General features: G+C 38.5%; 1 protein-coding gene across 2 annotated transcripts in view; it reads right to left on the bottom strand.

Annotated features, from left to right (window-relative positions):
- si:dkeyp-23e4.3 (rho GTPase-activating protein 7) overlaps window positions 1-7,732 on the bottom strand; it is a 117,447-nt gene extending 109,715 nt beyond the window's left edge. For both annotated transcript variants that reach the window (XM_067608892.1, XM_067608893.1), the window contains exon 1: window positions 7,497-7,732. In XM_067608892.1, the coding sequence (XP_067464993.1) occupies window positions 7,497-7,617 (121 nt within the window). In that variant the 5' untranslated portion in view covers window positions 7,618-7,732. The remainder of the gene's footprint in view (window positions 1-7,496) is intronic.
- Window positions 7,733-25,933: the final 18,201 nt, after the last annotated feature.

Below are 25,933 nucleotides of genomic sequence, written 5' to 3'. Positions count from 1 at the left end.
AGATCTGGTTCAGTTCACGCGTAGTGCGGTTATGAAAAGGAGAAAATAACGTTCAACAATCAGAACCGCTCTCTCTGTTCTATATTCGCTGCCATTCTGAGGTTTGTTTTGGATTTATTTCCAGATGGGACGTAGTAAAATTACACACACAGATCAGAGAAATGTGACATCCTCACATCTTCAACAGAGGTTGTTAAAAATTTATCAGCGATGGTCTGCGGGAATTAAATTTTGTCAGCTGCTCCTGTCGACAAGTGTCCACAGATGTCCACAGCAAAATTTATAACCACACAGACCACATACAGTATGTGACGGCAATTCCAAATACACAAACACAATGTACTTTATTATATACAGAACAGCATCTGTTTTGTACTTGTACCCATGTGTGAAAACCAAAAAACAATTTATTGGTAAGATGAAGTTGATGTTAAAAAGATAATTACAATAAAATTAAATATAGTACATAATACAGTACATATCCACCTATCAATGTTGCAACACAATGCAGAGTAGTTAACAACAATACACTTTAGGTAAGATAAGTTAAAAAAAACATGCAAGGAAAGGAAATAGCAAAGGATCGATGAAGACAAAACAGATAACAGGGAGCCAGCAGAGAAAGGCAACTACTATTCTAATGTTAGATCAGAGTGTATAAGTCATGTATTTGATACATGCATTAATACTTTCTGATGTGAACCTGCACTTTTAGATCTGTGAATGTTTCTAGTGTTCAATCTTTCTAGTATTCAGCACTGATCTGTTCCTGTATCACATTATAAGCTTTGTGCTACTTTATATATTTCTGTATACTAAGAAAATACATGGGAAACACGTGTTAATCATATGATATGTTGTCTGTTTTTGATGAGAACATAAATCTGTTGTCACAATAGAACAGTACTATAAATTTGAATTTCACTCTGTTGGTAAAATGAGACATTGTGAACCACTCCCTGGCTAAAATGATCATTTCTTCTTCTTAGGTATATAGTAAATGTCTTTAAAGAAGCAGCCTTTTCACCATTCAGGGGTTTTTGTTTTTGAAAGCAAATTGTTTTATTGGCATATAAAATTACCCCCCACCCCTCCGATTTCATCAGGTAGAGACAATGATATAGTTTGATGCGGTTTGTTGTAAGATTCCATGTTGGTTTTCCTCCTGTCCTCCCCAATTTTTTGAGTCACCAGCCGCCACTGAATGTTATATATGTCTGGATTATTTACAGTCTGACCAGTTAAAGCACCTGGACAGGATTGTGAGCTGATTGGCTGATTGCTTGTAATGATTCTTAGTATAATTTGACTTAGTATAATTTTGAATTCCAGTTTTTTTATTAATTAAAAATTCTGATAAAAGCAGGACATTCATATCAGTATTTCAGCACTTATATCAGCACAATTTGATAAATTTAATTTATTGTCCAGTACTATGTTTGAAGCCAATGTGCCTTAAAAGTGCCAACTGACTCCCATTCAAAAAGTGTCAATTCCTCTCTAGAAATACTAAGTAAATTATTTTTTTTATTTTTTCTCTGATTGAGTCTTTATGGTCTGAATCTCTAAATTCAGTTCCTCTAATAAGTGTGCTGGTGGTCATTTTGGAAATTATTGCTCCATTAATAAGATTGGAAGACTTATAGTAGCTTTGATGTCTGCTGTGTGGGCGTTGATTGACAGCTGTGATTGACAGTTGGCTCACCTGCTGCTCTCCCCAGCTCCCGGACTCGCACTGAGTCAGACTATTGTCATAATATTTCACTATGTTTAATATTACTTGATTACAATACCTGCCCTGCAAGCACAATTTTGTCAAAGCAGTTCAAACTGGCTCCAGTGCAAGCCAAATGGGTGACGTCACCCCTCTCTACCTCTCTCATCTTTATATACAGTCTATGGTTTAGGGTTGCTTTTACTTGATTTGACAGGTGTCTCATCACACAACCATGGTGGCATATTCAATATTTCTCTCTGTATGCATGTTTTATTTCTTAAGAAGCTGATTTTCATAAGATATGGAAATTAATGGAAATCAGTAGTTTGCCTGGAAGGTCTTTAAAATTGTATAAATGTATAAAAGTACACACAGTTTATTGCAAAACTCCCTCTCTCTGCTTTTCTCTTTGCAGTGTGTAAATGTGTGTGCTACAGGATTTAATGAACCACAGCATTACATAATCCATCTCAGCCAATCAGTGAACATGACTGTGCTAACGTCATTGGTTGATTTAATCCAAACACACACACAGATGTAAGTGTACACACAGCTGGAGCCAGGTATCAGCTCTCAAAGAAAAAGCAGAACCAGCTGTCAGAATAAAACACACACACACACACACGGAAAAATACTATTCCCACACAAACACACTCATTCATACACTCATACACAAATACACACAGGTAATAAAAGAATCAGAGGTATTACTGAAGGGTTTAAGAATTGCTCAGTGGGAGTGCTCTGGTAGCCGAATGGTTACGGCGCATGCCACATAACTGCAAAGTCCCTGGTTTGATCCGCTGCCCACTGTCCAATAAAGGCAAAGATGCCAAAAGCAGCTTGCACTTTGTGAGAGTCTGGATGTTAACGTACAGCAGGAGGATTATTCATCTCTCAACTTTTCAGTTTATCACTGCGGTTCATTTAAACCTCTGAAGTAAAGCTGTTTTGAATTTTGCAGAATCATGAAAAAAAAAAGCATCTGAGTTTAGAAACCTGCCTCACCAGTCCTGCAGCCTGCTGATCAGTTATATTATACTCCATAATCTATGTGGGTGTGTGTTTGTGTGTGATTTTTGCAAATGTGATGTCAGGTTCAGCAGAGTTTTAGATACAAGAGTCAACACACAAACATACAAGTGGTTTAATTTTGGCCTTAAATAAGATGCTAGTTACACATTTGACATGGGTTAAATTAAGAATGAATAGTTACACTGCCAGCTAGTCCCTTTGGATTTGGTTAAATTAAGGATTAGGTTAAGGATATGGCTGGTGATTTCCTATATTTCACCACTGTTGTTGTCCAAAAACTCTTAAAAACACATCAATGAGCCACACCGCTGCACTGGGTGACATGTTCCTTCATTATGAAAAGTTTGGTCACGTTAGTTTGTTTAGAAACGGCTCCAAAGACTAATAACAGCGATCACGTTTTCAGTCTCCGGAGAGTAGTTCTGTGTAAGGCAGACACCACTGAGCATGTGCGGGAACATGGTTCTGTTTACAGCCTCGCTAACTTGTTGTGCTATGTATCACAACCTCTTGACTTTCTTTTTACAATGAACAGTCAAGAGGTTGTGATCTGTTACTATTGGTGCAGGTGTTTTGGCACATGTCATACTCTGCTAGTGTGTATGTTGCCCTTTAGGTTAATTATTTTCAGTTTTAATGCATTTTCATGCAAAACATTTTTTCATAAGGAGCAGATCAGTTAAAAGAGATCTTCAACAATATTAAACGGGTCACTATGCATCCAAAAGTTTACAACTGCAAGAAGAAGCTGTTCACTGCGTTTTACAGTAAACAAAGTCTCTAATAGGTGTCATATAATAGAAAATAAATATTCAAAATAAAAACTAAATAACTGAAAAGAAAAAAATGGACAGAAACATTCGTAAAAAATAGTTAAATTACAAACTGATATTTTTCTGATTACTTTTTTACATTGATTTTTTAAAATCAGATTTTTAAATTAGTTAATTTATAACATCCAAGATAAAACACTGCAGTTCCAACAGTAAAGAGCCCAAACTACCCTAAAAAAAAGCAAGCTGAATGATACAGTCACACCAGAAAGCTAGCAACAATAACTAACTCGCTAGCTTGCCAACTAAACAACAATTTAACAATTCAAAACAAAACTTCTTCCATTTTTGACTTCACAGTGTGACTGAAGTTCACTTAAATTGAGCATAAAGTTCAATTTAAGACTTTGTTTCCAGGAGCTAAATTAAAAATGACTCCATTCAAACGAACCGAATTAAATTTGAAAAACAGAAATACAACAGAAAAGAATATTCAGCTCTCTGGTTTTTAGTTTACCACTGCAGCTCAGTTAAACCCATAAGTTGCTATTTTTGGATCCTTTGCTGTCAGTGATGACATATTTCTCAGCTCCCAGCTTTACATTCATACAGTCCCTTCAGACTTTGGAGTCCTCAGTGTGGAGAACATGCTGAGATTCCCGGAAGGGTGGAAGTGAGGACTCCATTTAGCACCCCGAATATCAACATCTGAGTCACCCTCACAGTGTGCGACAAGCAGAGGTAAACACTCTGCTTCAATGAGATGTGAAACCACAATCAGTCACAGCTACAGCTCCTATTCCAGTGGTTTTGGAGAGCTGCCTTGTGAGTATTTGATGGACAGAAACAAGGAGGAGCTGACTGCTTCTTAAAGTAATTTGGGGGATATTAAGGGATATGCCATTAAAGTTCAATATTCCTTCATTGCAATCAACAATGTAAGGATAATGAATTCTAAAACTGCAGCTGTATTTTCGATCTCTGACAGAATCTCATTGTCAGTCTTATTTTTACACTTATGTGTTATTTTTCCTTTTACCTGTTTATTCCATTATGTTTAAACACCAACTGTAATACAGTCTTCCATAAAATGTTTTCTGAAAAGTCACATCCACTCAAAAGGTAGTAAAGAGCTCCTCCAGATATGTTTTAAGACAAAAATACTCTATTTGGAATAATAATTTGTGTCCAATATGGTTTTTCCAACAAAAGCTCTATTACTTTGTTAAAACCGTTTAAATATTGTTCATTTAAAAAGTTTTCCTGCTGGACACAAGATGTCCTCTCCTTCACTGTGAAGTCCGTTCTCAGTGTTTTTGCACTGGAAGCTTCAAGTTTCCGCATCATGTAAGCTACATACTGGACCACGACTGGCTCCAAACCAGTTGCAATGTCACAAATCATGCTTGTCGTACACATAGACTGTAAAAAAATATGGACGTAGTTACCGTGACATCACCCATTGGTTTGTGAACTGCAGTTTTGAAGCCTCAATTGTAGCGATTTGACCATCACCATCTTGGATTTGACCATCGTCATGTTTGATTTTTGGAGCCAGAAGTGACCATATTTGGACGAGAGGGTGAAGCTGACCATAGCGCTAGCTGCTAGCTTGGTTAGCACGGTGCATTTACAATCTATGGTTAACAGTGATAATGCTAATGCTAATTTTCGTTAGTGAAAAACAGGCCTGAAACCGTTAAAACAAAATTGTACTCATGGGAAGAATTGATTGCAGATTGTCAATCACAATGTAGCCACGCCCTAAGGCATATGCTACTTTATTGTCTATTTCACTCTAAATGAGGCCATAATTTACAAAATGAACATCATGATGCATTAAAGACGACTTGAAACTAGTGATTGAGACCATAAACTCATTAGGAAGATGTTTACTGAGGTAATAAAGCAAGTGAGAAGTAGGGTCATTTTCTCATAGACTTCCATACAATCAGACTCCTTTTTGCAGCCAGTGGAGTCGCCCCCTGATGGCCAATAGAAAGAATACAGGTTTAAGGCACTTCCGCATTGGTTTCACTTTTCAGACTGGGAGCTACCCGCTTGGTCGTACATGCAGTCCTGGCGTTATGGGCGCGCCCTGGGAGGCGTTTTTTGTCTGTTTATGGTGTCTGGATCTAGAGCAAAGTGAGACATCTGTCCTCGTGTTTGTTCTGTTGCCAGCAACAGTTGTCGACTTTACACTTTTAGTTTCACTCTTTTAATCTTTTTGTCGTCTCTTTCTGCTTCGAAAAAGCTTGTTTAACCCTCTGAGCTTACTTAACTGTTAGTAGTAGTTAGAAGTTTTTAACCATCCAGTGGCTGTTTGTCGGCATGTGATGCCAGAGTGGGAAGTTTGAAAGCGGCTAGCTGACATTAGCATGCCAGTTCCATTTATACCATTTGCCGCTGCCTTTCATTAAACCACATTGAATTTTAATATTTTACACTGCACTGTTACTTGTATTCTCTTGTTTTATCTGTCTTATTCCCTTTTTTAGCCTCTTTTTATTTCCAAATTTAAGACTTTTTAATTGTTTTTATGTCTTTTTACTTGTGTTGCTTTTATATTCTGTTTTAATGCCTTTTATGCTCTATGTAAAGCACTTTGAATTGCCTTGTTGTTGAAATGTGCTATACAAATAAACTTGCCTTGCCTTGCCTTAACCAGTGACCATGTTAACTGGTGACTGTCACCCTCTCCAGTTAATGGTGTTAAGTGGCAGGCCCACCAATAAAAAGCAAATACCCAGCCAGTTACTTTCCTCTGGTGCTGGGACTGGGCATAGGAGTTATGATGAGTACAGAGAAACTTTCCTCCTTCAGCAGATGAATGTGAAAACAAACTCTGCACATACATCATTCTGCACAGAGAACAGAACAACATCCAGCTGAAGGAACAAGAAGAAAAATATGTTTTTGGATGGAGGGGACTTTACTGAACACATTTTAGCTACAGGAATGATGTGAACTTTTTAAAAGATCATGTTTTCTCAAGCTTTTGTTAACTGGACCACAATTGGTTTTTCTTGATGTTGGCCTGGTATCAAAGTAAGCTCCCGGACTTTGTTAAAACAGTCGATGTTGAGATGAGTCTTCAGCTCCAGTATCAGTTTGTGAAACTCTGCTTGCTCTGTTTTTCACTGGGAGTGACATTTCGGTTTGGTTTAATGATTTAACATAACAAGCTTTTTCACATATTCACTCACTGCTTGAGAGGTACATATGAATTTGCAGTGTGAATTTTCTTTAGGAATTAAAAAAAACGATTTTTCTGATGAAATGTATATGAAAAATGTGGAAGTTTAAGGACCTGATTTAATAAATTGATGCCGGTAGCAGCTGTGTACAACTCCGGACATCATGTCAGCTCTCAGTTTGGTGCAAGAAAACACCAACAACTGGATCAACGAGTAAAACTTCACAGACTCAGAATGGATGCAAACCGCTGAGCATTAGCATTGGACATTATAATGATACACACCAAGAGCCACTATCAGCGATTTTCTATATTGCTTATACCAACATATCTATCCCTTTAATATTTCTGGTTGTATTAGACCGTTGTGGGCAATATTACATAATAATGATCAACTGCTGCTTCATGACAATTTTGGATCTACAGGATTTTTGCATCAATGCGATGAAGTATCAGAATTTGTCAAGTAATTAATTCACAGGATTAACCAAAAACTGACATTGCTATGTGGTTACTTTATTTTGAAGCTGCTTCAACATCAACTACATTACCAGAAAATGTACTGTTTCACTGATATCATGATATTAAACTACATATACAGAGACAGAAGCTCATAGGCATCTCTCCCATCCTTAATATCATTCACTGAATCATAATGAGCTGCAGAAAATGACCCTTTGCTGCCGGCAAGATGCTGCTGCAGTCTTGCGTAAACTCCTCTCTCCACGCCGCCAGCCAGCTGAATAATCTACATTCACATCGTATCCTGACTCACCCCACAGCCGCCGCTCCCTCACACTCCTCCAGAAGACATCCCAAGCCTTGTTGGTAGAGTCTTTCACGTGCTCACTGAAGGATCTCCGCAGTGGAGTTTTTACCGCCGGGGTCTGAGCCATATTCCATGCATTCAACAGTTACATATTCCCACTGAAAAAAAACCTGCGTTTCTGGACAGTTTCTAACCCATGTGGGCAGCGTCTGGTCCGTCACGGCTCATGCCGAGGGTGTGTTTGTCTTAAGAGTTCAGTAAAGTGAGGAAGGAGGAGGAGGAGGAGGAGGAAGAGGAGGCAAGGGGGGGGGGGGCTGACACTTGATGCAAAAAGTCTGCATGTAATTTGTGAAACACTCCTGTCCTCCCCCTCCCTACACCTCCCTCAGAAAGTTGTGTGTGTGTGTGTGAGAGAGAGAAAGAAACCTGTGTGAAGAACTGTTTATGTGGATGAACAAACTGTTATAGTATGTGAGCATTTGTGTTTTCAAGAGTATGAAGCAGTGTGAGAAGTGTTTTTCTTTTGTGAGTGTGCATGTGTGTGTGCGCGTGCGGGTGTGTGTGGGAAGTTAAAGGATTTGGCTGACCTGAAGAGAGGAAATGACATCTAACCTGGGTTAAAGACATCAGCATACACAATACAGGAAACACAGACACACACTCAAATTCTCTCTTTTTTTTTTACACACAAACACACATTCTGACACACACACACACACACACACACACACACACCAACAGCTGTTGACTTGAGACTTTCAGAGTCAGACGAAAGTCACAAAAAGGTTTGAGACGTGACATGAGACTCAAAAAACAAAAACTTTCAGGTCTCAAGTTTTGACCTGTTAAAATCTCGGAACAATTAATAACAAGTGATGCTCCATAGGGAAGGAACTTGCATATCCACAGACTGAATGTTTGATGAATAGATGTCTATATTGAAAGAATTTGTTGTCAGATGTGTAAAACCTTTGTTAAGAACTTTGAAAGGGAAATGTTTAAATGCCATGTCACTTTGATGAAAGACTTGCATCTCTACTTGAACGTGCCCTCAAGGACTAGTGGCTTACTGTGAGACTTGGCTTGCATGACTTTAAACTTGCTCTGACAGACTTGAAATGTGACTTGGACTTGTCTCGACTGACTTAAAACTTGACCCAACTTTATCTTGTTTCCAGTGACTTGAGACATGGTATGTTCTAGTCTTAAACGAGCCATGACTTGATACCTGCCTTTATTTTAATGCCGCAAGAAACAATAATCTGTTTGTAGTTTAAAGTCCGTATAAAAGCAACGATAAATCTGTGTTCTGAGTTTGTCACACCACAGAAAAATGTGTAACCACCCAGCTAAATTTGAATGATTAAAAAGTTGCCAAGTATATAAAATTAGGTTTCAAAATTGTGGAAAAATAAGCAGCGTTCTCTGCTCTTAAACGCTGAAGACACTGAAAGCATGGATCAACTGAACAGCCTGTGAGTTAACAATGCTCATACCAGACTCCTCTATAAAAATACACAATTTAAAATAGGCCTTGTTCGCAAATGTAAGGCGAGCAACATGGATGATATTTTAAATATAAAGTAACATTAGGAGCCACTGCTTAATTCGGCATGTATTTTGTAGGTAACTGTGGATTTGTTTCAGTAAAAATGTAAATTCAATGACTAGTTAACAAGTGATGGTGCACTTTATGTTACTCACTTCTCTGCTGAAAAGTCCTCGGTGGCTTCATCATTGGAGCAACTGCCTCTCACGTCGTGCTCTTTGGTGAACTGCTGCCCGGCAAATACTCTCCTTCTGGCTGGGGACCTCCCAGCCGCAAAGCTGGAGATGAAGCCAAAGCCACGAGCGACGGCCGGTGTTGACTCTACCCGTCCTCCCAGCCAAACAGCTGAAGCTGAAGCCGCTGGCAGCTCCACCTGTCAATGGATGCTTCCGCTGGGTTTAAAATAAGTCCTTGAGCATTAACGTTGACTGAAAATGGGCCCATTAACCACTAACATCGGATTATCCGAAGTGAAGTCTGGTGGCAATGTGAACAAAGTAATTTAGCTAATTGTGGATATAAATCAAGAAAACTCTTGAAATACGTTCATATCTTTGGAAACATGGGGAATTATTTCATCCTTCCAACAGATTCCTTCACACTTTTGGAGAAAAACATTACATGTATGTAAATGTTTTTTTAATTTGAGAAGTGATTACTCCATATGTCATTCAAACTTTTCTGGAACTTGAATTTTAGACATATTTTAAATTGTCAATATGATTTTGCTGGTTTAAAGCTGTATCAGATAAAGTGTTTTTTTTTGTTTTTTGTTTAGTTGTTCCCTAAACACCACCCTGCTTTAGCCTCCTGCCCCTCGACCACCCATTGGCCTCTACGCATCATTTAACTCCGCTCCTTCACTCAGATGTCAGCTTAATGATAATGGAGCTGCTATTATCAGTGGATTTCATCAGTAACTGTGCAGTAGAAGTACTTTAATACATTTCTCTTGGTCACATGAGAGCCAATTTAGGTCTCACATGGGATATAAAAGTCTGTCATTTTCATCAATAACAAACTTCCTGTTTACTATACTGGCACTGCCATTAGGTAAATGTACTTTGTGGTACCGGCTTCCAATCTCACAGCAGCAAAGGAAAAGGAAATTATGTACATTTGTGGTCATTGAAGTCATTTAGTCAATGGTTAGTGAGGTTATTTTTGTTTGTACGTTCAGCTCATCCAGCAAGTAAATTTCATTTTAGGTAAATAGGACAAGCAAAGATTCTAGGTGGATCTTATTCTGAGTGTTAATTTTGCAGGAACTATTCTGTCTCACAAGTAGAAACATAACAAGATAGTTCAGAGAGGGAGGACAAAAATCATCAAAGAGATGATCTAGTGTGTGAGGAAGGTGATAGAAGGCAGACTCAGACTTGTTCAGTGACTAAAGGGAGGTGAGGTGCTACAAAAAACCCTTGTAACTCCAAAACCAAATGGAAAGAAAAAATCTTAAATCAAACTTCATCCTCCATCTTTCTACTTTTTCCTTAACAACCAAGAACTCTAATCTGTCTAAGCAGAACCATATTTCTCTCAGAGTGTCTCAGTTTCGCACACCTACAACAGGTAGCTGACAAAATCACATTTTAAATTTAATATATACTTTAATAATTGTATATCATATCAAAAGGGAAAAAGGGAGCTGTGAAATGCAAAAAAAGTGAGAGAATTCAAATTATATAAGTTAATATCCATCCAAACAATGTTTTGAATATTCTTCACCATAAGTCACAGTGACACGTTACAATAAAGGGAATACAGCACTGCTATAAGACATCTGTAAGAACTAGGGCCCAGTATTTGTATTTGTATCTGTATTTGTTGAGGCAGCAAAATTATTTGTATTTGTATTTGTATTTGTATTCGAATAAAAGTGGAAAGAGGCTTAAAAATCCTGTTTTTGTTTTTATTACGCTTTTAATTTTAAAAATTCTGAAAATGAAAGTGTTACAATAAGTGTTCGTGAAGCATGTGTCAGTAGCTCAGCTTTATATCTGGGGAACGACCCCAAATCTGGGAGTGATGTCCAAATTAGGAAATATGCGTCACGTAGCAGGTGGATGTGACTCCCCTCATTAAGACCTGCTGATAGATGTAACAGTGGAGCAGAGGACAGAGACTGAGATAGCAATGTAACCGACCTGCGTGTTGGTATTTGACATGGTTTATTTTTCTTCCTGAAAACAAATAATTTTTAAAATATTTGTATGAAACAAATATTCGTAAAAAAAACAAAAAAACAAAAAAACCCCAACTATTTGTGCTTTGCCGAATAACGTATTTGTATTCGGGCACACCCCTAGTAAGAACCCTCACAACATCTTGCACATAAAGACGAAATATGAAGGACAAGAGCCTACATAATAACTTGGTTCAAAGGTATTTTCTAGTTTTTGTTTTATGAAATTCCATTAATAGGACTGAAAGATATACAACAGGATTTATCTTCATTTCGTCTATTTGGGTAGAAAACTATTGTGGTTCACTGAGGATCGTACTGAAGGTCTTGGATCCAAATCTTAAAATCAGATGATGGTGATAGTTCCATAACTTGTGTGGTCATCTAACCTTCACAGAACATGTCTAACCTTCACACATACCTATGGTCTCCTGAAGTAAGAATGATTGTTTTAGATAACAGAACCGCACGGCTGCTGGCTCCCTCACTGCATCAGTCTGAGATACTGAAACCATGAGGGTTTTTTTTTTTTTGGCTCTACCAGTAAATCTCTTTACTTTTCAAATGCTTTACGTTATTCTGAAGTCTTCTGTCCAACTTGTGCCTGCTGTGGCAAACAAAGCTGATATGTGCTTTGGATTCTTCGCTGGAAGTTTCGACCTTGCTTTCTCTATTTATTTATGATTTTCATTTTATAGCCAACAGACTTAACTTCAATTTACTCCCTCTCCATTCCCAGTCCATGTCTACATAACCCTGCAAGGCTCTTATGCCAACCTATGATGCACCATCTTACACAGAGACAGAAAAAACTTCAAACTGAAACAAAAGTAAACATAAATCCAGGAGAGATCAGATACATACAAGTAAGTATATGAAATACACGAGTACATGAAGATATAGGATAGGTGAAAAAAACAAGATTCACATAAAAATTGCAATTCTTACCTTCTACTTTTCTGATTTTTGTAATAATGTTAACAAGCACTGCAAAGCTCTTGCATTCCAGAAAGTGAAAGGACCAAGATGTCACGCACACTGTCGATCAATTTTACTCACTTTATTAACAATGTTTCGGTCCTCAGACCTTCATCAAGCAAAATTCATGCATGTCCTAATGTTAATAAAGTTATGTTTGCGTGAAGAGAAAGGTAGAACTTAATGTGAGGGCAGAGCAGCACCCGGACAGCAGATGTGAGAATTATCTTGTAGCTCAACTTCAAAAAAGGCAAGCATTTGGGCATGTTTTGGATTTAATTACTTAATAATTAGCTTTGCATGAAAAATGGTGAAGAACTCTGTGAATACTTGGTACCCCATCACCCACAGACTAACGTTAATGGAGCACCGAACTCCAGCACTAACAAACAAGACCGGCTGAGCAACACACGCTGCAGGAAGTCTATAGAAAACTTCAATGTGTGAAGGAAATAACTCTGTCCGGTCTGTTTCATTTCTACAGCCCTGCACTTGTACAGTGTTTTGGATAACAATGGCTTTGCCCGATGTCCAAGGTGCAGCAGAGAGGCTACTATCCACTGCTGGAGACATAACGTTAATACCGACACAGTGTGGCGCTACACTTTTTTTCCCTCTTTTACCCCATTCTCTAGAAGATGCATACCAACTTCTGTTTTGACAAAAAAATAACCAGTGATGTTGGTCAGTTTTTTTTAATTATTTTTTATTATTTTCATGCATGTAGAAGATTGTAAGATGCTTCCAAATTAATACAGTTTACTTAAATAACTTAGAAAGACAGTAGGGGTGTGATATGATAATATTAGGTTGTGAACGATTAAATTGTCTCTACGATCTGCCTCTACAGAGAGATCGTTAATATCGTACTACAGTGCACATTGTATCAGTTCAGCTCCGTGATGGAAGTCTGTGATGTGTAGTCTGCTAGCAGGAGGCTAACGGGTAACAGCACTGACATGGCCAGTGCCTCGTACCACATCTCCAATCTGCTGGTGAAATCTACAGAAGTTTTAATGTCCTGCTAGGAAGCTAACCTGCTGCACATCATGTTAAACTCACAGCTGAGCTGTAGATAAATGCTACCATTTAGCGGTTAGCCCACCTGCTAACTGGTAGCACTAACTTCTGTCATGCCAGAAGATAGCATGATGTCAGCCATAGATACAGAATTGTCGATACATCATTGGTTGCTGCTGTATGTTGCCGCTATGTGTCTGGGTGTCCACCATACTGGAGTGGTCAAGATCCGCTGGTAAAAAAATACAGCGTGTATAAGAGATGCAGACTTCACGACATAATTGACTGTAACTCTTAATTTTAAAACCGATTTTCACGAAATGTGGTTGGTTATAAATCGTGAGAAATCGAACATGATACTGGTTAGTTGTTGGAATTAAATTCAGTTACTGGGAGCGGATCTAATCAGCTCTATGCAAAAACATTAACTTTCTGAATAGCCACAACTTCCACTGGAACATGCAGGCTCCGATCTATGAACAGGCAACATCAAGTGTAAATTATTTAGAATTTGCTTTTGTAAGTTTCTCCAAAAACATAGATTTCTATATCTATTATATTGTTATAAAGCTGCCTGGTTGCTTGTTATTGTATTGATAATTAAATCAATTAATCAAAAAAATAAATAAGACTATTTGCTCCCCAGACTCCAGTTAAGAGAAGAAAATCCAGTCAGTCACCCCAAGACACATATGATATCAAAATAATATAACGCCATTACACAAACAATGTCACAAATATTGTAAATCTAAAATATTTTATTTCCATCTTTATTAATTCACTTTAGACACTGACACATACAATACAATATACAATACAGTACTATAATGTAATAATACAATACTACATACAATGTAGTGCATGAAGTCTTTGAGACCAATGTTCAGATATACAATGCAGTTCATCTCACGCTTTTCAGCAACATGTGAACACCTTTTGTTCTAAGGGTTAATATCCTTGAAACAGTACATTTTTACAGAGTTTTGCAAGGTGGTACTGCCTCAACTTGGAATGTGGAAGTTGCTGACAACTAATAACAAGTTTAAAAAGTGATGATTGTCAGTGCTGTCCTGAGATCCAATAATATGGAGATATGGTGGAAAATGCTCTGGAACTGAACTGAACTCAGGTTGTTGTTCCACTCGCCTGTAATTTGCACATGAAACGACATTCTAGTTCTGTATTGTATCATCTAATAATTTTTTTCCCTTAATCCCTCTTAGTTATAACATAGCATTGTGTATTAAAAATGTAGTTCCTACCTGATACCCTGATGGAACTGAAAAGGAGCTCTGAAAGGTTCTAGCTGAAGCGGTATGTGCAGACATAACGCAGTGACTGAAGCAGCTCTGCAGTCATCAAGGTTAGGGTGTTGATGTTAACGATGAAGCCAGTCACAAATAAGTACCTGTAAAATTGAAAATAAATTAAATTGAAATTATTTACAGTAATTTCTGTATTTGACTATGAGGGTGTCATGTGAACTGAAAGTATTTTGCTGCCACATGAGAGGACAGAAATTACATTTTCTCTCCTTGAAAACTGCAGTGATGCTGAATTCAGATTTTTTAATTATTACATATAAAAACTAATAGATGCAGCTTACTGTATACCTAATATTTATTTATAATTTTAACAAAATTATACCTGAAACATTGAAACTTTTATTCAACATCACATGTCCATATCACTTGATTTCAATGAGAGGGAATGGTGTTCATCCCCTTCCTATTTGATAGTCTATTTACCTTATACGAAAATGGGCAATTAGGTTAAACATTTTAATGTAAAAATGTGATTGACATGTGATGACACAGAGTTAAAAGCCAAGGAATAAAAATGAGTTTTAAGATAGGATTTAAAAACAGGCAGTGTGGGAGCCAGTCTAATATGTAGAGGCAACTCGTTCCAGAGTTTGGGGGCTATAACAGCAAAGGCACGATCACCCCTGTGCTTCAACCTAGATCGTGGCACAACTAAAAGCGATTGGTCAGCAGACCTGAGTGAGTTTGATGGGATGTGGGGTTGTAAGAGATCAGAGAGGTAGGTTGGAGCTAGTCCATTCAATAATTTATAGGCAAACAATAAAATCTTAAAATCAATCCTAAAACGTACTGGGAGCCAGTGGAGGGAAGCTAGGAAGGGGAAATGTGCTCTCGCTTGTGTGTTCCTGTTAAAAGACGAGCTGCAGCGTTTTGGACCAGCTGTAAGCGAGAGAGGGAAGCCTGGCTAACACCAACGTAAAGGGCATTACAGTAGTCAAGCCTGGACGAGATAAAAGCATGTATGACTCTCTCATACATTAATGACCTGGCCCAAGGGCAGCATATATATGGAGAACAGCAATGGCCCCAAGATTGACCCTTGAGGAACACCGTGACTGAACTGGGAAACAGAAGATGGGGAATTTCCAACAACAACAGAAAAGGTTCTGTTAGACAGATAGGAGCATAATAAGTTAAGAGCAGAATCTTTTAGACCAACCCAAGTTTCAAGATGCTGTAGAGGGATGGAGTGGTCTACTGTATCCAAGGCCACACCCAGGTCTAGCAGGACCAGAATGGAGCTTTCACCTTTTTCTGCAGCAAGGAGTAAGTAATTTGTCATCTTAACTAAGGCCGTCTCAATACTGTGTAAAGCTCTAAAACCAGACTTGATAGTTATTGAAAATGCTGTTCATATAAGCAATCAGATGAGAGGCTATAACTTTCTCCAACACCTTAGATAAAAAAGATATTTTAGAAGTAGGGTAGTAAATGCTGAGGGTGAGCAGGTCAAGATTAGGTTTCTTTAACATGGATTGCACAATTGCATGTTTAAAAGACGGAAAAATACCAGTGGCCAAGGAGCAATTAATAATTGATAAAATGCAGAAACTGGCAGTGGGCAATACATGTTTTAAAAATTTAGAGGGAATAATATCAAGCTGGGAAGAGGATTTTATATGAGAGACTAGGACTTCTAGGACTGAGAGGGAAATTGGCTGAAATTGGGTCAGCACTGCACAGTCTGAGAGGGGGGGGGGGGGGGGGGGGGGCAGATAGGACATGTCTGAAATGATCTGAGTCCTAATATTCTCCACCTTTTTAACAAAATAAGTCAGAAATTTCGACTAATTCGGGACAAAATTCAGTATTAGGGATGGAGGAACCAGTCAGTAAGTCTATAGAAAGGAGGAACCAGTCAGTAACCTTAAATAAGAGTTATGGGAATTACTGGAAATCAAACTGAAAATAGGCTCTAATTGCCTCTTTAACAGCAGTCTGATAGTTGACCATGTGACTCCTTAGGATGTCAAGGGAGACTCGTAACCTATTAGCCTTCCATATACGTTCAGCTTTTCTGCATTGTCTCTTGAGGGCCCGAGTGTGCTCATTGAGTAATGGAGAAAGATTATGCTTTTTCTTTCTGATTTTATGAGGAGCGATATGATCAAGTATAGAGCGGCAGATAGGGTTGAAAGAATTAGCCAGAGCATCCGGGCACTTTTGCTGCATAAAAGAGCTTGGTATTAGAGAGAGCTTCACAGAATTACTTGCAGAATCAGCACTAAGAAAACATGACAGGACAGTGGCACAAGGCTTACTAGTGGGAGGAGATAAGGGTACATGAAAAACAATGGCTTTATGATGTGAGACATAAAAGTCAATGAGGTTCATATTTATGGGGAGAAAACCACCGTTGAGGACCTGATCTAGTATGGCCTTCAGAATGTGTGGCACCTTTAACAATTTGGTTTAAATGAAAAGACTCAATGAGATCCAAAAAATCACAGGAAAGAGGGTTAATAGGACAACATACAAGGATATTGAAGTCACCAAGGATGAGAACTCTATCATATTTGGGTTTAACAAGAGGGAGAAACTCAGAAAATTCATGAATAAAACCATTTAGCTTAGGAGGTCTGTATAAAAGTATAAAAAGCAGATGAAACGGACCAGAAATTGAAAAACTTAAAACTTCAAGAGTTAAAAGAACCAAATGACAGAGGAGCACTTAAAACTATCTATGGATGACAGCAGTGTCACCAGCCGACCTGAAAGCCGGGAGAGATGAAAACGGGAAAAATTAGCAGGCGTAGCCTCAATTAAGGGAGACAGCATCGTTAGGAGAATTAGCAGTTATAAAATCATTGAAAATAAAGGAATTATTGGAAAGGGTAAGGACATTTAACAGGCCACATTTTGGAGGGGCAGGTGACAGAACAGAGAATTCAGGAACGGGCAAACAGTTAATATAGTGCGGTGATATCTTATTATGACCACCCCTATACTGGCAAGTTGAGGCAGTCAAACTAGATCTGGAGTTCTAGGTAACAGGGATATGAGAAATTGGAGGCCAACAGAGGGAGTAGTATGATCCTTATTTACTGTGATAGTGGACCAGTAGGGGGATGACGTACGTCCCCGCATGACTGGTGGAGGCTACGCAGCCATCAGCCACTATCAGTTCTGCTGATTCCGATAGTTTGTAAAATGTCCTATCGGCACCGATTAATCGGCCAAACCGATACATCGTCAACCTCTAGTCTACAACATTAAAACTTTTTTGTGTGATATCTAAGTGCCACAGAGGAATTTTAACGTCATTTGTGCAGAGGTATATTTCATTCTCAGTATTTAGAGATGAGAATGATTGATATCAGAACTGGTACCTTTGAAAGAACTGACTGTCCTCATCTTCAGGTTGTCAGGTTTGCAAGTAGTCAAATTATGACTGTCAACAGAGCTAGAGGTGATTCTTAGACTGCTCAGATTCTGCCTCCTTTCTTACCAGTTGCAGCCAATTCTCGAGAATAGTCTAATTAAACTGTTGACATTTTGTTGGCTTCTGTAACATCTTCATTCATCGCCTCTTTCATCTGAGCGAAACACAGCTGGAAACCTTTCCGTCATTTAACAGATTTTGCTTTGCACAGCCTTAAACATCTTAAATCGATTAGTTGATTTCTGGTTCCAGCTTAAAACGTGTGTGAATTAGCTGCTTGTCTCTGATTTATATTATTGATTAAATATCTTTGGACTGTGAGTTGGACAAAAATAATTTGAAAACATCACTTTGGACTTGAGTAAATTGTGCAATTAATCAGAAATAGTTGTCAGGATGGAAATAATCATTAATTGCAGCACTACCAGTAGGTTTGGGTTACAAGAACTGGGAGGGAAACTTGTTGTTAAGATGGAGATCTTGAGGCACAGCACTGTTCAATGTTTGTGTTGGAGAGAGGAAGAAAAGCTGCAGTGATGATAAACTGTTTAGCTGCTCTGAGTCTAACTTTTGTGAACTCAAGAGTGCACCAAGTGCCCTTAATGCAAAAGCAGCGTGCAAAATACTTGAAAGCCGCATGGAATCAATTCTAAAAAGTCGCCCTCCACTCCTACAAATGCATCCAATGTGTCAACACACACATGTACAGTGTATCAGGCTGATAAATGCTGAAAGTCTTGCATGTACTCGCCTTACCTGTATTTGAAATGGCTGCAGTTTTCTTTGCTTCAAAATGTAAGCCCTAATCTAAAAATGTACCCAATTTACTTGTGATTCCATGTGATTTTTTTTTTTACAAGTGCTGATTCACTGACAATTGTGCCTCTTAAACCTAAATGAATCAAATAGAGCGCTACAATAAAGCAAATTGTTCAACTTGCTTCAGACAAAAGAACAGAAATGGTAGATGTTACAGTGACGGCACATTTGTCGTCAAGTCTCTGTAGTTTTTTGAAACACTGAACTTAACATGAACTCAACAGCAACAAACACTTTCTCTTTTCTGAAGTTTTGTTAGCTTCTAATTTAGCCGCAGTAAAACCAGTGGAAGATGTACACATACACAACAATAAGGATTTCCTGGAGCTCCAAAATGAGACCTGCTTGGCATTAAGTATCTGTCAGCATGAAAGTCAACATTTCAGCTCTCTCCTACACCTGCATGTTTGAAACAGTGTGCTCAGAGTATCAAAGCAGACTTCTCTCACTTTTTTTATTCTCCTGCTTTTATTTCCAAAGCCTTTACAGTCAATCATTTCAGAACAAAGCTCTCTATTTGAATATCAACACAACCCAAAGCTTGATCAATTCACTATGGTGTTATGCAAAGTTAAAACCATTCAATGTCACTATTACTGCACGCCTTCAATCCCTTCCAAGTGCGGCAAGTACGGCTATTATAATATTTGTGATAGAAAGCAGCTTCTGCCTCCCCTCCTCCTTCTTTCTCTGCTGGGAAGGCGATGGGAGACATCTCCTAGCACATTTGTTTACCCTTCAAACAAGACCTAAATTAGATGCATTCCCAGCGGTTTTCCAAAAGCAGGTAATTAAATAGCACTCAACTGCACACTGCGTCACTACGATCTGAACTCCCCTCGCTTTGGATCAGAGGGAAATGCCAAGCAGCCAACAAAGAGGCACAGTCTTATACTGCCTGTGACAGAGCACCGCTTGCATTCCCATGTGTCTAAGTTACACACATTCAAAATGACTCACCGCAGTGAGTAAGCAGGTGGGAGTTCACCTCGTCACTCTGACACTTTGATGAGATGTTGGCTGCAAGATTCAGTGTGTGGCTTTTGGTTTCAAAGATGATCTGTCAAACCAAGGTGACACAAATAAAAGTGACGAAAGAGACAGGTATTTGGCTTTTATCCCATCGACTATAAATGACATGTTGCTCAAATGACTTCTGGCACTAATAGAGTGATCACCTTTATTTCAAGTGAAAGTGCATATCATGCCCCTCTTGTATGAAAATGAAAATGATCAGCATCACTTCAGTTGCCAAGTGCTGTGCTCGTATGGCAAGCCGTTTTAACATTTAGTGGAACCACACTAATTATGTTTTAGATATCCATAATAGCATTTCCATTAGTCAAAATCAAATTCTCACTAGTCAGAATGGTAATTAAAGATATGCACAATAACATTCTTACTAGTAGAAATGGTACTTCAAGATATCTACAACTTTGATTGTACTAGTCAAAAATACATTTAAGATATCTAAGAAAGTCCCATTTCAGGTGTCTACGATCCAATTCTTGGATTCTAAATATCTGAAATGGGATTTTCTCCTAGTAAGAATTGTATTGCAGATATCCAGAATGTTCATTCTGGATATCCAAAATGTAATTGTGGATATCTGAAATTGAAAGCCCGATACACATGAATGGCATAGATATCTGAAATGACAACTGTCGATAGGAAGAATTGAACTACGGATATCTGCAATTAATACCCGGTCTAGCTATTAAATGTTAAAACAGCTTTCCATAGTGCTCGTCCTTTTTGAGTTCTTAAAGACATTTTATAAGAGGTAGATCTGTTTAAAGGAAAGGTTCAGAGGGCTCAGAAATCTCAAACACGTGTGGGCATGTCAGTGTTGTTTAACAGTTGGTCGCTGTAGTTATTCCATTGCATTTTCGCATGACACTTAGCCACGAAGAGTATGGTCACAGCTTCAAAGACTAATGACAGCGATTTTCAGTCTCCAGAGAGTAGTTCCGTGTACATCAGACGCCACTGCACATGTGCAGGAATGTGGTTCCCTTTACACTTCTTTGTTAGCTAGTTGTGCTACATATCACAAACTCTTGACTTTGTATTACAATCTTAATTTCTCAAAGAACTTGTGTGTAAATAAAGTACAAAGTAAAGAGGTTGTTATATGTAGCACAACAAGCTAGCGATGCTCTGTAAACAGAATCACAGAATCACATTCCTGCACATGCACACATGTGCAGTGGCATCTGCCCAGTGTTGTCAACTTAGCGTCTGTCTTGCTAGATTTGGTGAATTTTAAGACTCCTTCAACAACTTTTTTTTTTTTTTTTAAAGCACCAGGTGACAAATTCTGCTATGTTTCGGGCAGACCTTAATTCCTCTCCTTGAAGGGAGTTGACAAAATTTCTCAGTGAATAAATGGTAATTTCGCTGGACAGTGAAAAAAATACGGTATCTGTGGCTTGCTCAGGCCTGCCGTCCAATCATTTCATTTGGCCCGAATGGCCTGAATTTGGTAGATAGGATTCCTGTCTATCTATCACAGGTCTATCTATTATCTATCATTACTTTTGTGGTGGACTTCAAACAGGTGAGAGGAGGTCCTGTTTACCATTTACTGTTTACTAAAGGTTGTTGTCGTATGAAGCTCATGCATACACCCATGCTCATCTGATGGGAGAGGCTTAGGACAGAGGGGGGAGGCGGGGAGAGCTGCAGGAGGAGGGCTTTATTTTTAAACTCTGGTGTTTTTTTTTGTCTTTTCCAGACAACAATGTACTTTGTTCCATTTATGTAATATATCAGTCACAGTCCGATTGTCTGCAAAGCAAGTACTTTTACTTTAGTACTTTAGCTACATACATTTAGCTGGTAATACTTCTACTTCCTACTTTTACTTAAGTAGGATTTTAAATGGAGAATGTACTGTAATGTAACTTTTACTTGTAATGAAGTATTTTTACATTGTGGTATTAATGCTTTTACTTAAGTAAAGGATCTGAGTACTTCTTCCACCACTGGCTGTGTCACCATATATCTGAAAGGTTTTCTTTTACAGTGTAAAATGCAAAAACAGAAGTTTTATGTGGATTTGAGCTCTGATGCTGCTGCACATGTTTTACATGTTAGGAGTCTCAGCCACAGTCCTGCAATCTTTCTAGCTCTGGATTTAAGAGACTTGCTGTTTGTAAAGCAGTGATAGCTCCAGTAAAGCAAACTTTCCTCAACTGTTCACAGAAGGTAAAACACACTGCCAGAAATACACACTCAAGAGTCTAAAATATCATGAACTCCCTCCTCCTGTTGACCTGCTCCCTGCTGCTCACAACCCACAATATCTTTGATTGTCAAGAGGACTAAAAGCTTTCTTTAACCTGTCTCCTCTCCTCACCTCTCCTCCAGGTTTCGCCTCCAGGCACAAACTGTATTGTTAGTCTGGTCCTCTTTCTCCTCAGCTGCTGTTGTTGTTCCTGCCCAGAAGCTTGTCACTCAATTTGATGAGCTGTCTACCTTACAGCAGCATCAGGCCTCTGGCTGCAGCAAACAGCATCAGTAAACTCTCCACAGGCACTGAAGGAGCGAGCAAAACTCATCAGCCCAGGTCTTCAGCTTGCTTTTGAACTTTTCTTGTCAGCTGTGTATTTAGTTTTGTTGTATTTCCTTCTTTTAATTGCTGTCTGTCACTGTTGCTGCCCTCTGACCATAGACTGTAAAAAAAATATGGACGTGGTCACCATGACGTCACCCATTGGTTTGTGGACTGCCGTTTTGAATCCTTGAGTTTAGCGATTTGACCATCACCATCTTGGACTTGGCCGTCACCATCTTTGATTTTTGGAGCCAGAAGTAGCCATATTTGGATGAGAGGGTGGAGGTGACCCTAGTGCTAGCTGCTAGCTTGGATAGCAACATGTATTTACAGTCTATGGTTATGATACTGATAATGCAAATGCTAATTTTCGCTAGTGAAAAACAGGCCTAATTTTTAAAAAAGTGTCCTTACTGGAAAAACTGAACCGCCGACTCCTTAGAGGGTCTTTTATTACAACCAAACGCTGGACTTTTTTAGGCGACCAAAATGTTACAATTAACTTTAATGAACTGAAAACACACTGTGAAATAGTGGCAGCTACACCTATACTCTGTGAATCAGGGCAACAAAGCCACGCCCTAAAGCATACGCTGCTTTATCGTCTATTTTACTCTGAATGGGGCCATAATTTACAAAATGAACATCATGCTGTATTGAAGAGGACTTGATGCTAGTGATTGAGACTATAAACTCATTAGTGTTTACTGAGGAAATAAATCAAAGAAGTAGGCCTCCCTACAATTGGAATTCTTTTTGCAATCAGTGGAGCTGCCCCCTGCTGGCCATTAGAAAGAATGCAAGTTTAAGGCACTTCTGTATTGGCTTCACTTTTCAGACCCAGAGCTACCCTCTCCTTGATAACAAGAACCTTTTTCTCCTCCTTTTAAAGGAGTAAATTTATGAATAAGTTCCATTGAGGAACTGGAAACTGTAGCGCACTCTGCAGGTTTAAAAAATGTTTTAAAATGATTTAAATAACAAATATGAAAATGTAAATATAAAATACCTTTCTATTTTTCCCTATCTTCTTGGATGTTCTTTATGCTTTTTGTTATGTTCCTAAAGTATTATTACTATTATTTTTTTTGCTACTTGGGGGCAGCTGATCAAGCTGTAAACACAACTTTGAAATATCATCCCCTTTATAAACATTTATGGCAAATATGTTTGCAAACAGCTGCCTTTTTATAGATGTTTGTGTTCACCTGATGAGTCCAGTATACACTCACTGTTTTAGCTGCATTTAAGTCTCCACCAACTCCTGAGGAAAATATCTTGTCACTAGCTCTGTCAGTTTGGTGCTGAGCAGGTAGCGTGTGGTGGGTTTTTCAGGGTATCTGCAGGTCGTGAAAAGTCTTTAAAAGCACTTATTTAGGTTTCCTTACAAAAGGTCTTAGAAGATATTTAAAAGTCTTAAGTTTCATTCACAAAGGTCTTTAATATTTCACATTGCACTTGGTAAATAATTCAAGGCCTTATTATCCCTAATGGCTTTGATCGATATCTTTCATACTTTGACTGTGAAACAAGTATTAAATTGCATTCTGTGTGGTATAAAAAAATGTCTGAGCCTGCAGAAACCCTGGCCTATAGAGATTCTTCCACTGAGTATAGGTGCCTGCTGCGAATGGAAACCAGGTTCATAAGCACGCTGAGACTGAAACAAAACAGGCGGGAACACCAAAACAATGAGCTAAAAAGTTGTGGGAATTGCAAATCCACTCTACCTGTGCTTGTGTCTTTAGGGGCAAATAAAGACTATTCAAGTCTTGAAAGTCATCTCCATCTCTTCATTTGATCCACAGGATCCTCTATGGAGAGTCAACAGGCTCCACATTTAGATTTATGGCTACATAAAGGATTTGACTTTACTTTTGCACCTTCCATCTCTCTCTGAGAGGAACGATCGAGCTGTGGGCTAATCTATGTGTTTTAAGCATCAACAGGTTAAGCTGCAGTGGCCCCATCTGATTAAACTGAGACAACACCACACTTGGAAGTCAAATCTGCTAATGGAGAATATGAAGGGAATTGCAACAAACTTGACATTGTTGAGCGTGTGTTGAGAGTCCCATTTCCAAGTCTGCTAAAGATTTAACTAATGAAGCTGGTAAATGTTAACATCTCACCTCAATGTTGGCAAAACATTTGAGTTACCAACGAGGTTCTGTGTTGTTTTGAGCTTTTTTCATACCATGAAAACTGGTCACTACTGGACCCCAAAATGACATTCTCCTTAAACCTATCTTCAAAGGACGGGTTCACAATTTTTCAAGTCTGTCTTAAAATAACAGTCAGGTGCCCAAATGAATCATTCCTCCTGTTCATACTGACCATTAGAGGATCCCTTCATAATGCACTCTTAATGTAAGTGATAGGGGACAAAATCCACAGTCCTCCTTCTGTGCAAATATATATTTAAGTTTATCTGAAGCTAATATGAAGCTTCAGCATCCAAATGAGTCAAATCAAGTAGAAAACCTCTTTCAGTGTTCATTTGGGCACCTGACTGTTGTTTTAAGACAGACTTGATGATTGTGAACCCGTCCTTATGGGAGATGACTTGATACTCAAGTGACAGATTTGAGATCAATTTTCTTTAATGGAATGTAACATTACTTATACAAAAAAATAAAATTGCAAGACATGTTGTGGCCAGAAGCTTCACCCGATATGTAAAGCATTTCTCCTTCACTGCTGGAATGTGTCAGAGAGAGAAAAACATAAAAACACATTAAAAATAAACTGTAAAAAATGGAGATTTAGGGGAAACAGAGCAGGAAGGAGAATAATGACGCCATGCGGTGAATTTGACCTTAAACTCACACGGTGAGATTGAGCTGCTCCCTCTGATGTGCCTCTTAAGGCAAACTGAGGCCTGACGCTGCATAATGCAAAACACGTTCAGCAATTGTTTTTTATTACCCAGAGATTTGCTGTGCTCTTTCTTTTGCGGGGCCCTGCTTCACATTAATATACTTAATACAGTTTGATGCGTCCGAGCTGCTCCGTTCACCCGCAGTCCTCTGCTGGAGCTGATCAGCACTTCCTGTTGCTAGAGGTGAATTTCCTTGGTTTGATTGCTGCAGCTGGGAAAAGATTTGGTTCAGTGACCCTTTATTTACATGACTGCTGCTAAATCCATAGTCAAGTGTAAATCCACAACCTATGGTGGACTTGAATTGGAGCTTAGCAGAAATTCAATCAGGAATGCATCTGTTTTTTCTCATTTTATTCACTTGACCATTGGTGGTTTTTGCAGTCCTGATTTATTTTCTACAAACAGCCAGATACAGATGTTAACCTCCAAAAACCTCCTTTTATTTTAATTTCTCTTTTTGTCTCTGTATGTTCATGAAGTAGAATGAAACACATTCATTTAAAGGCTTCTGGCAGAGTCACTATGTGTGTCACCCAGCCTGTCATATATTGTCTTTTTCAGGACAAGTTAGGCTATTCAGAAATGACATAATTTTGCTTATGAGTCTCTAGGAGACTTTTTATGGGGAAAAACCCTTAATATGTAACTTGAAATTTTGTAATATTTTGTCTTTATGTCCAGGAGTTTTCAACTTAGCACAGATATCCATATATGAATGGATAGAGGAGATTATCAGGGTTCC

The sequence above is a fragment of the Thunnus thynnus genome, chromosome 13, assembly GCF_963924715.1.
Source record: "Thunnus thynnus chromosome 13, fThuThy2.1, whole genome shotgun sequence".
NCBI lineage: Eukaryota > Metazoa > Chordata > Actinopteri > Scombriformes > Scombridae > Thunnus > Thunnus thynnus.
This window is presented reverse-complemented; position numbering and strand designations above follow the sequence as displayed.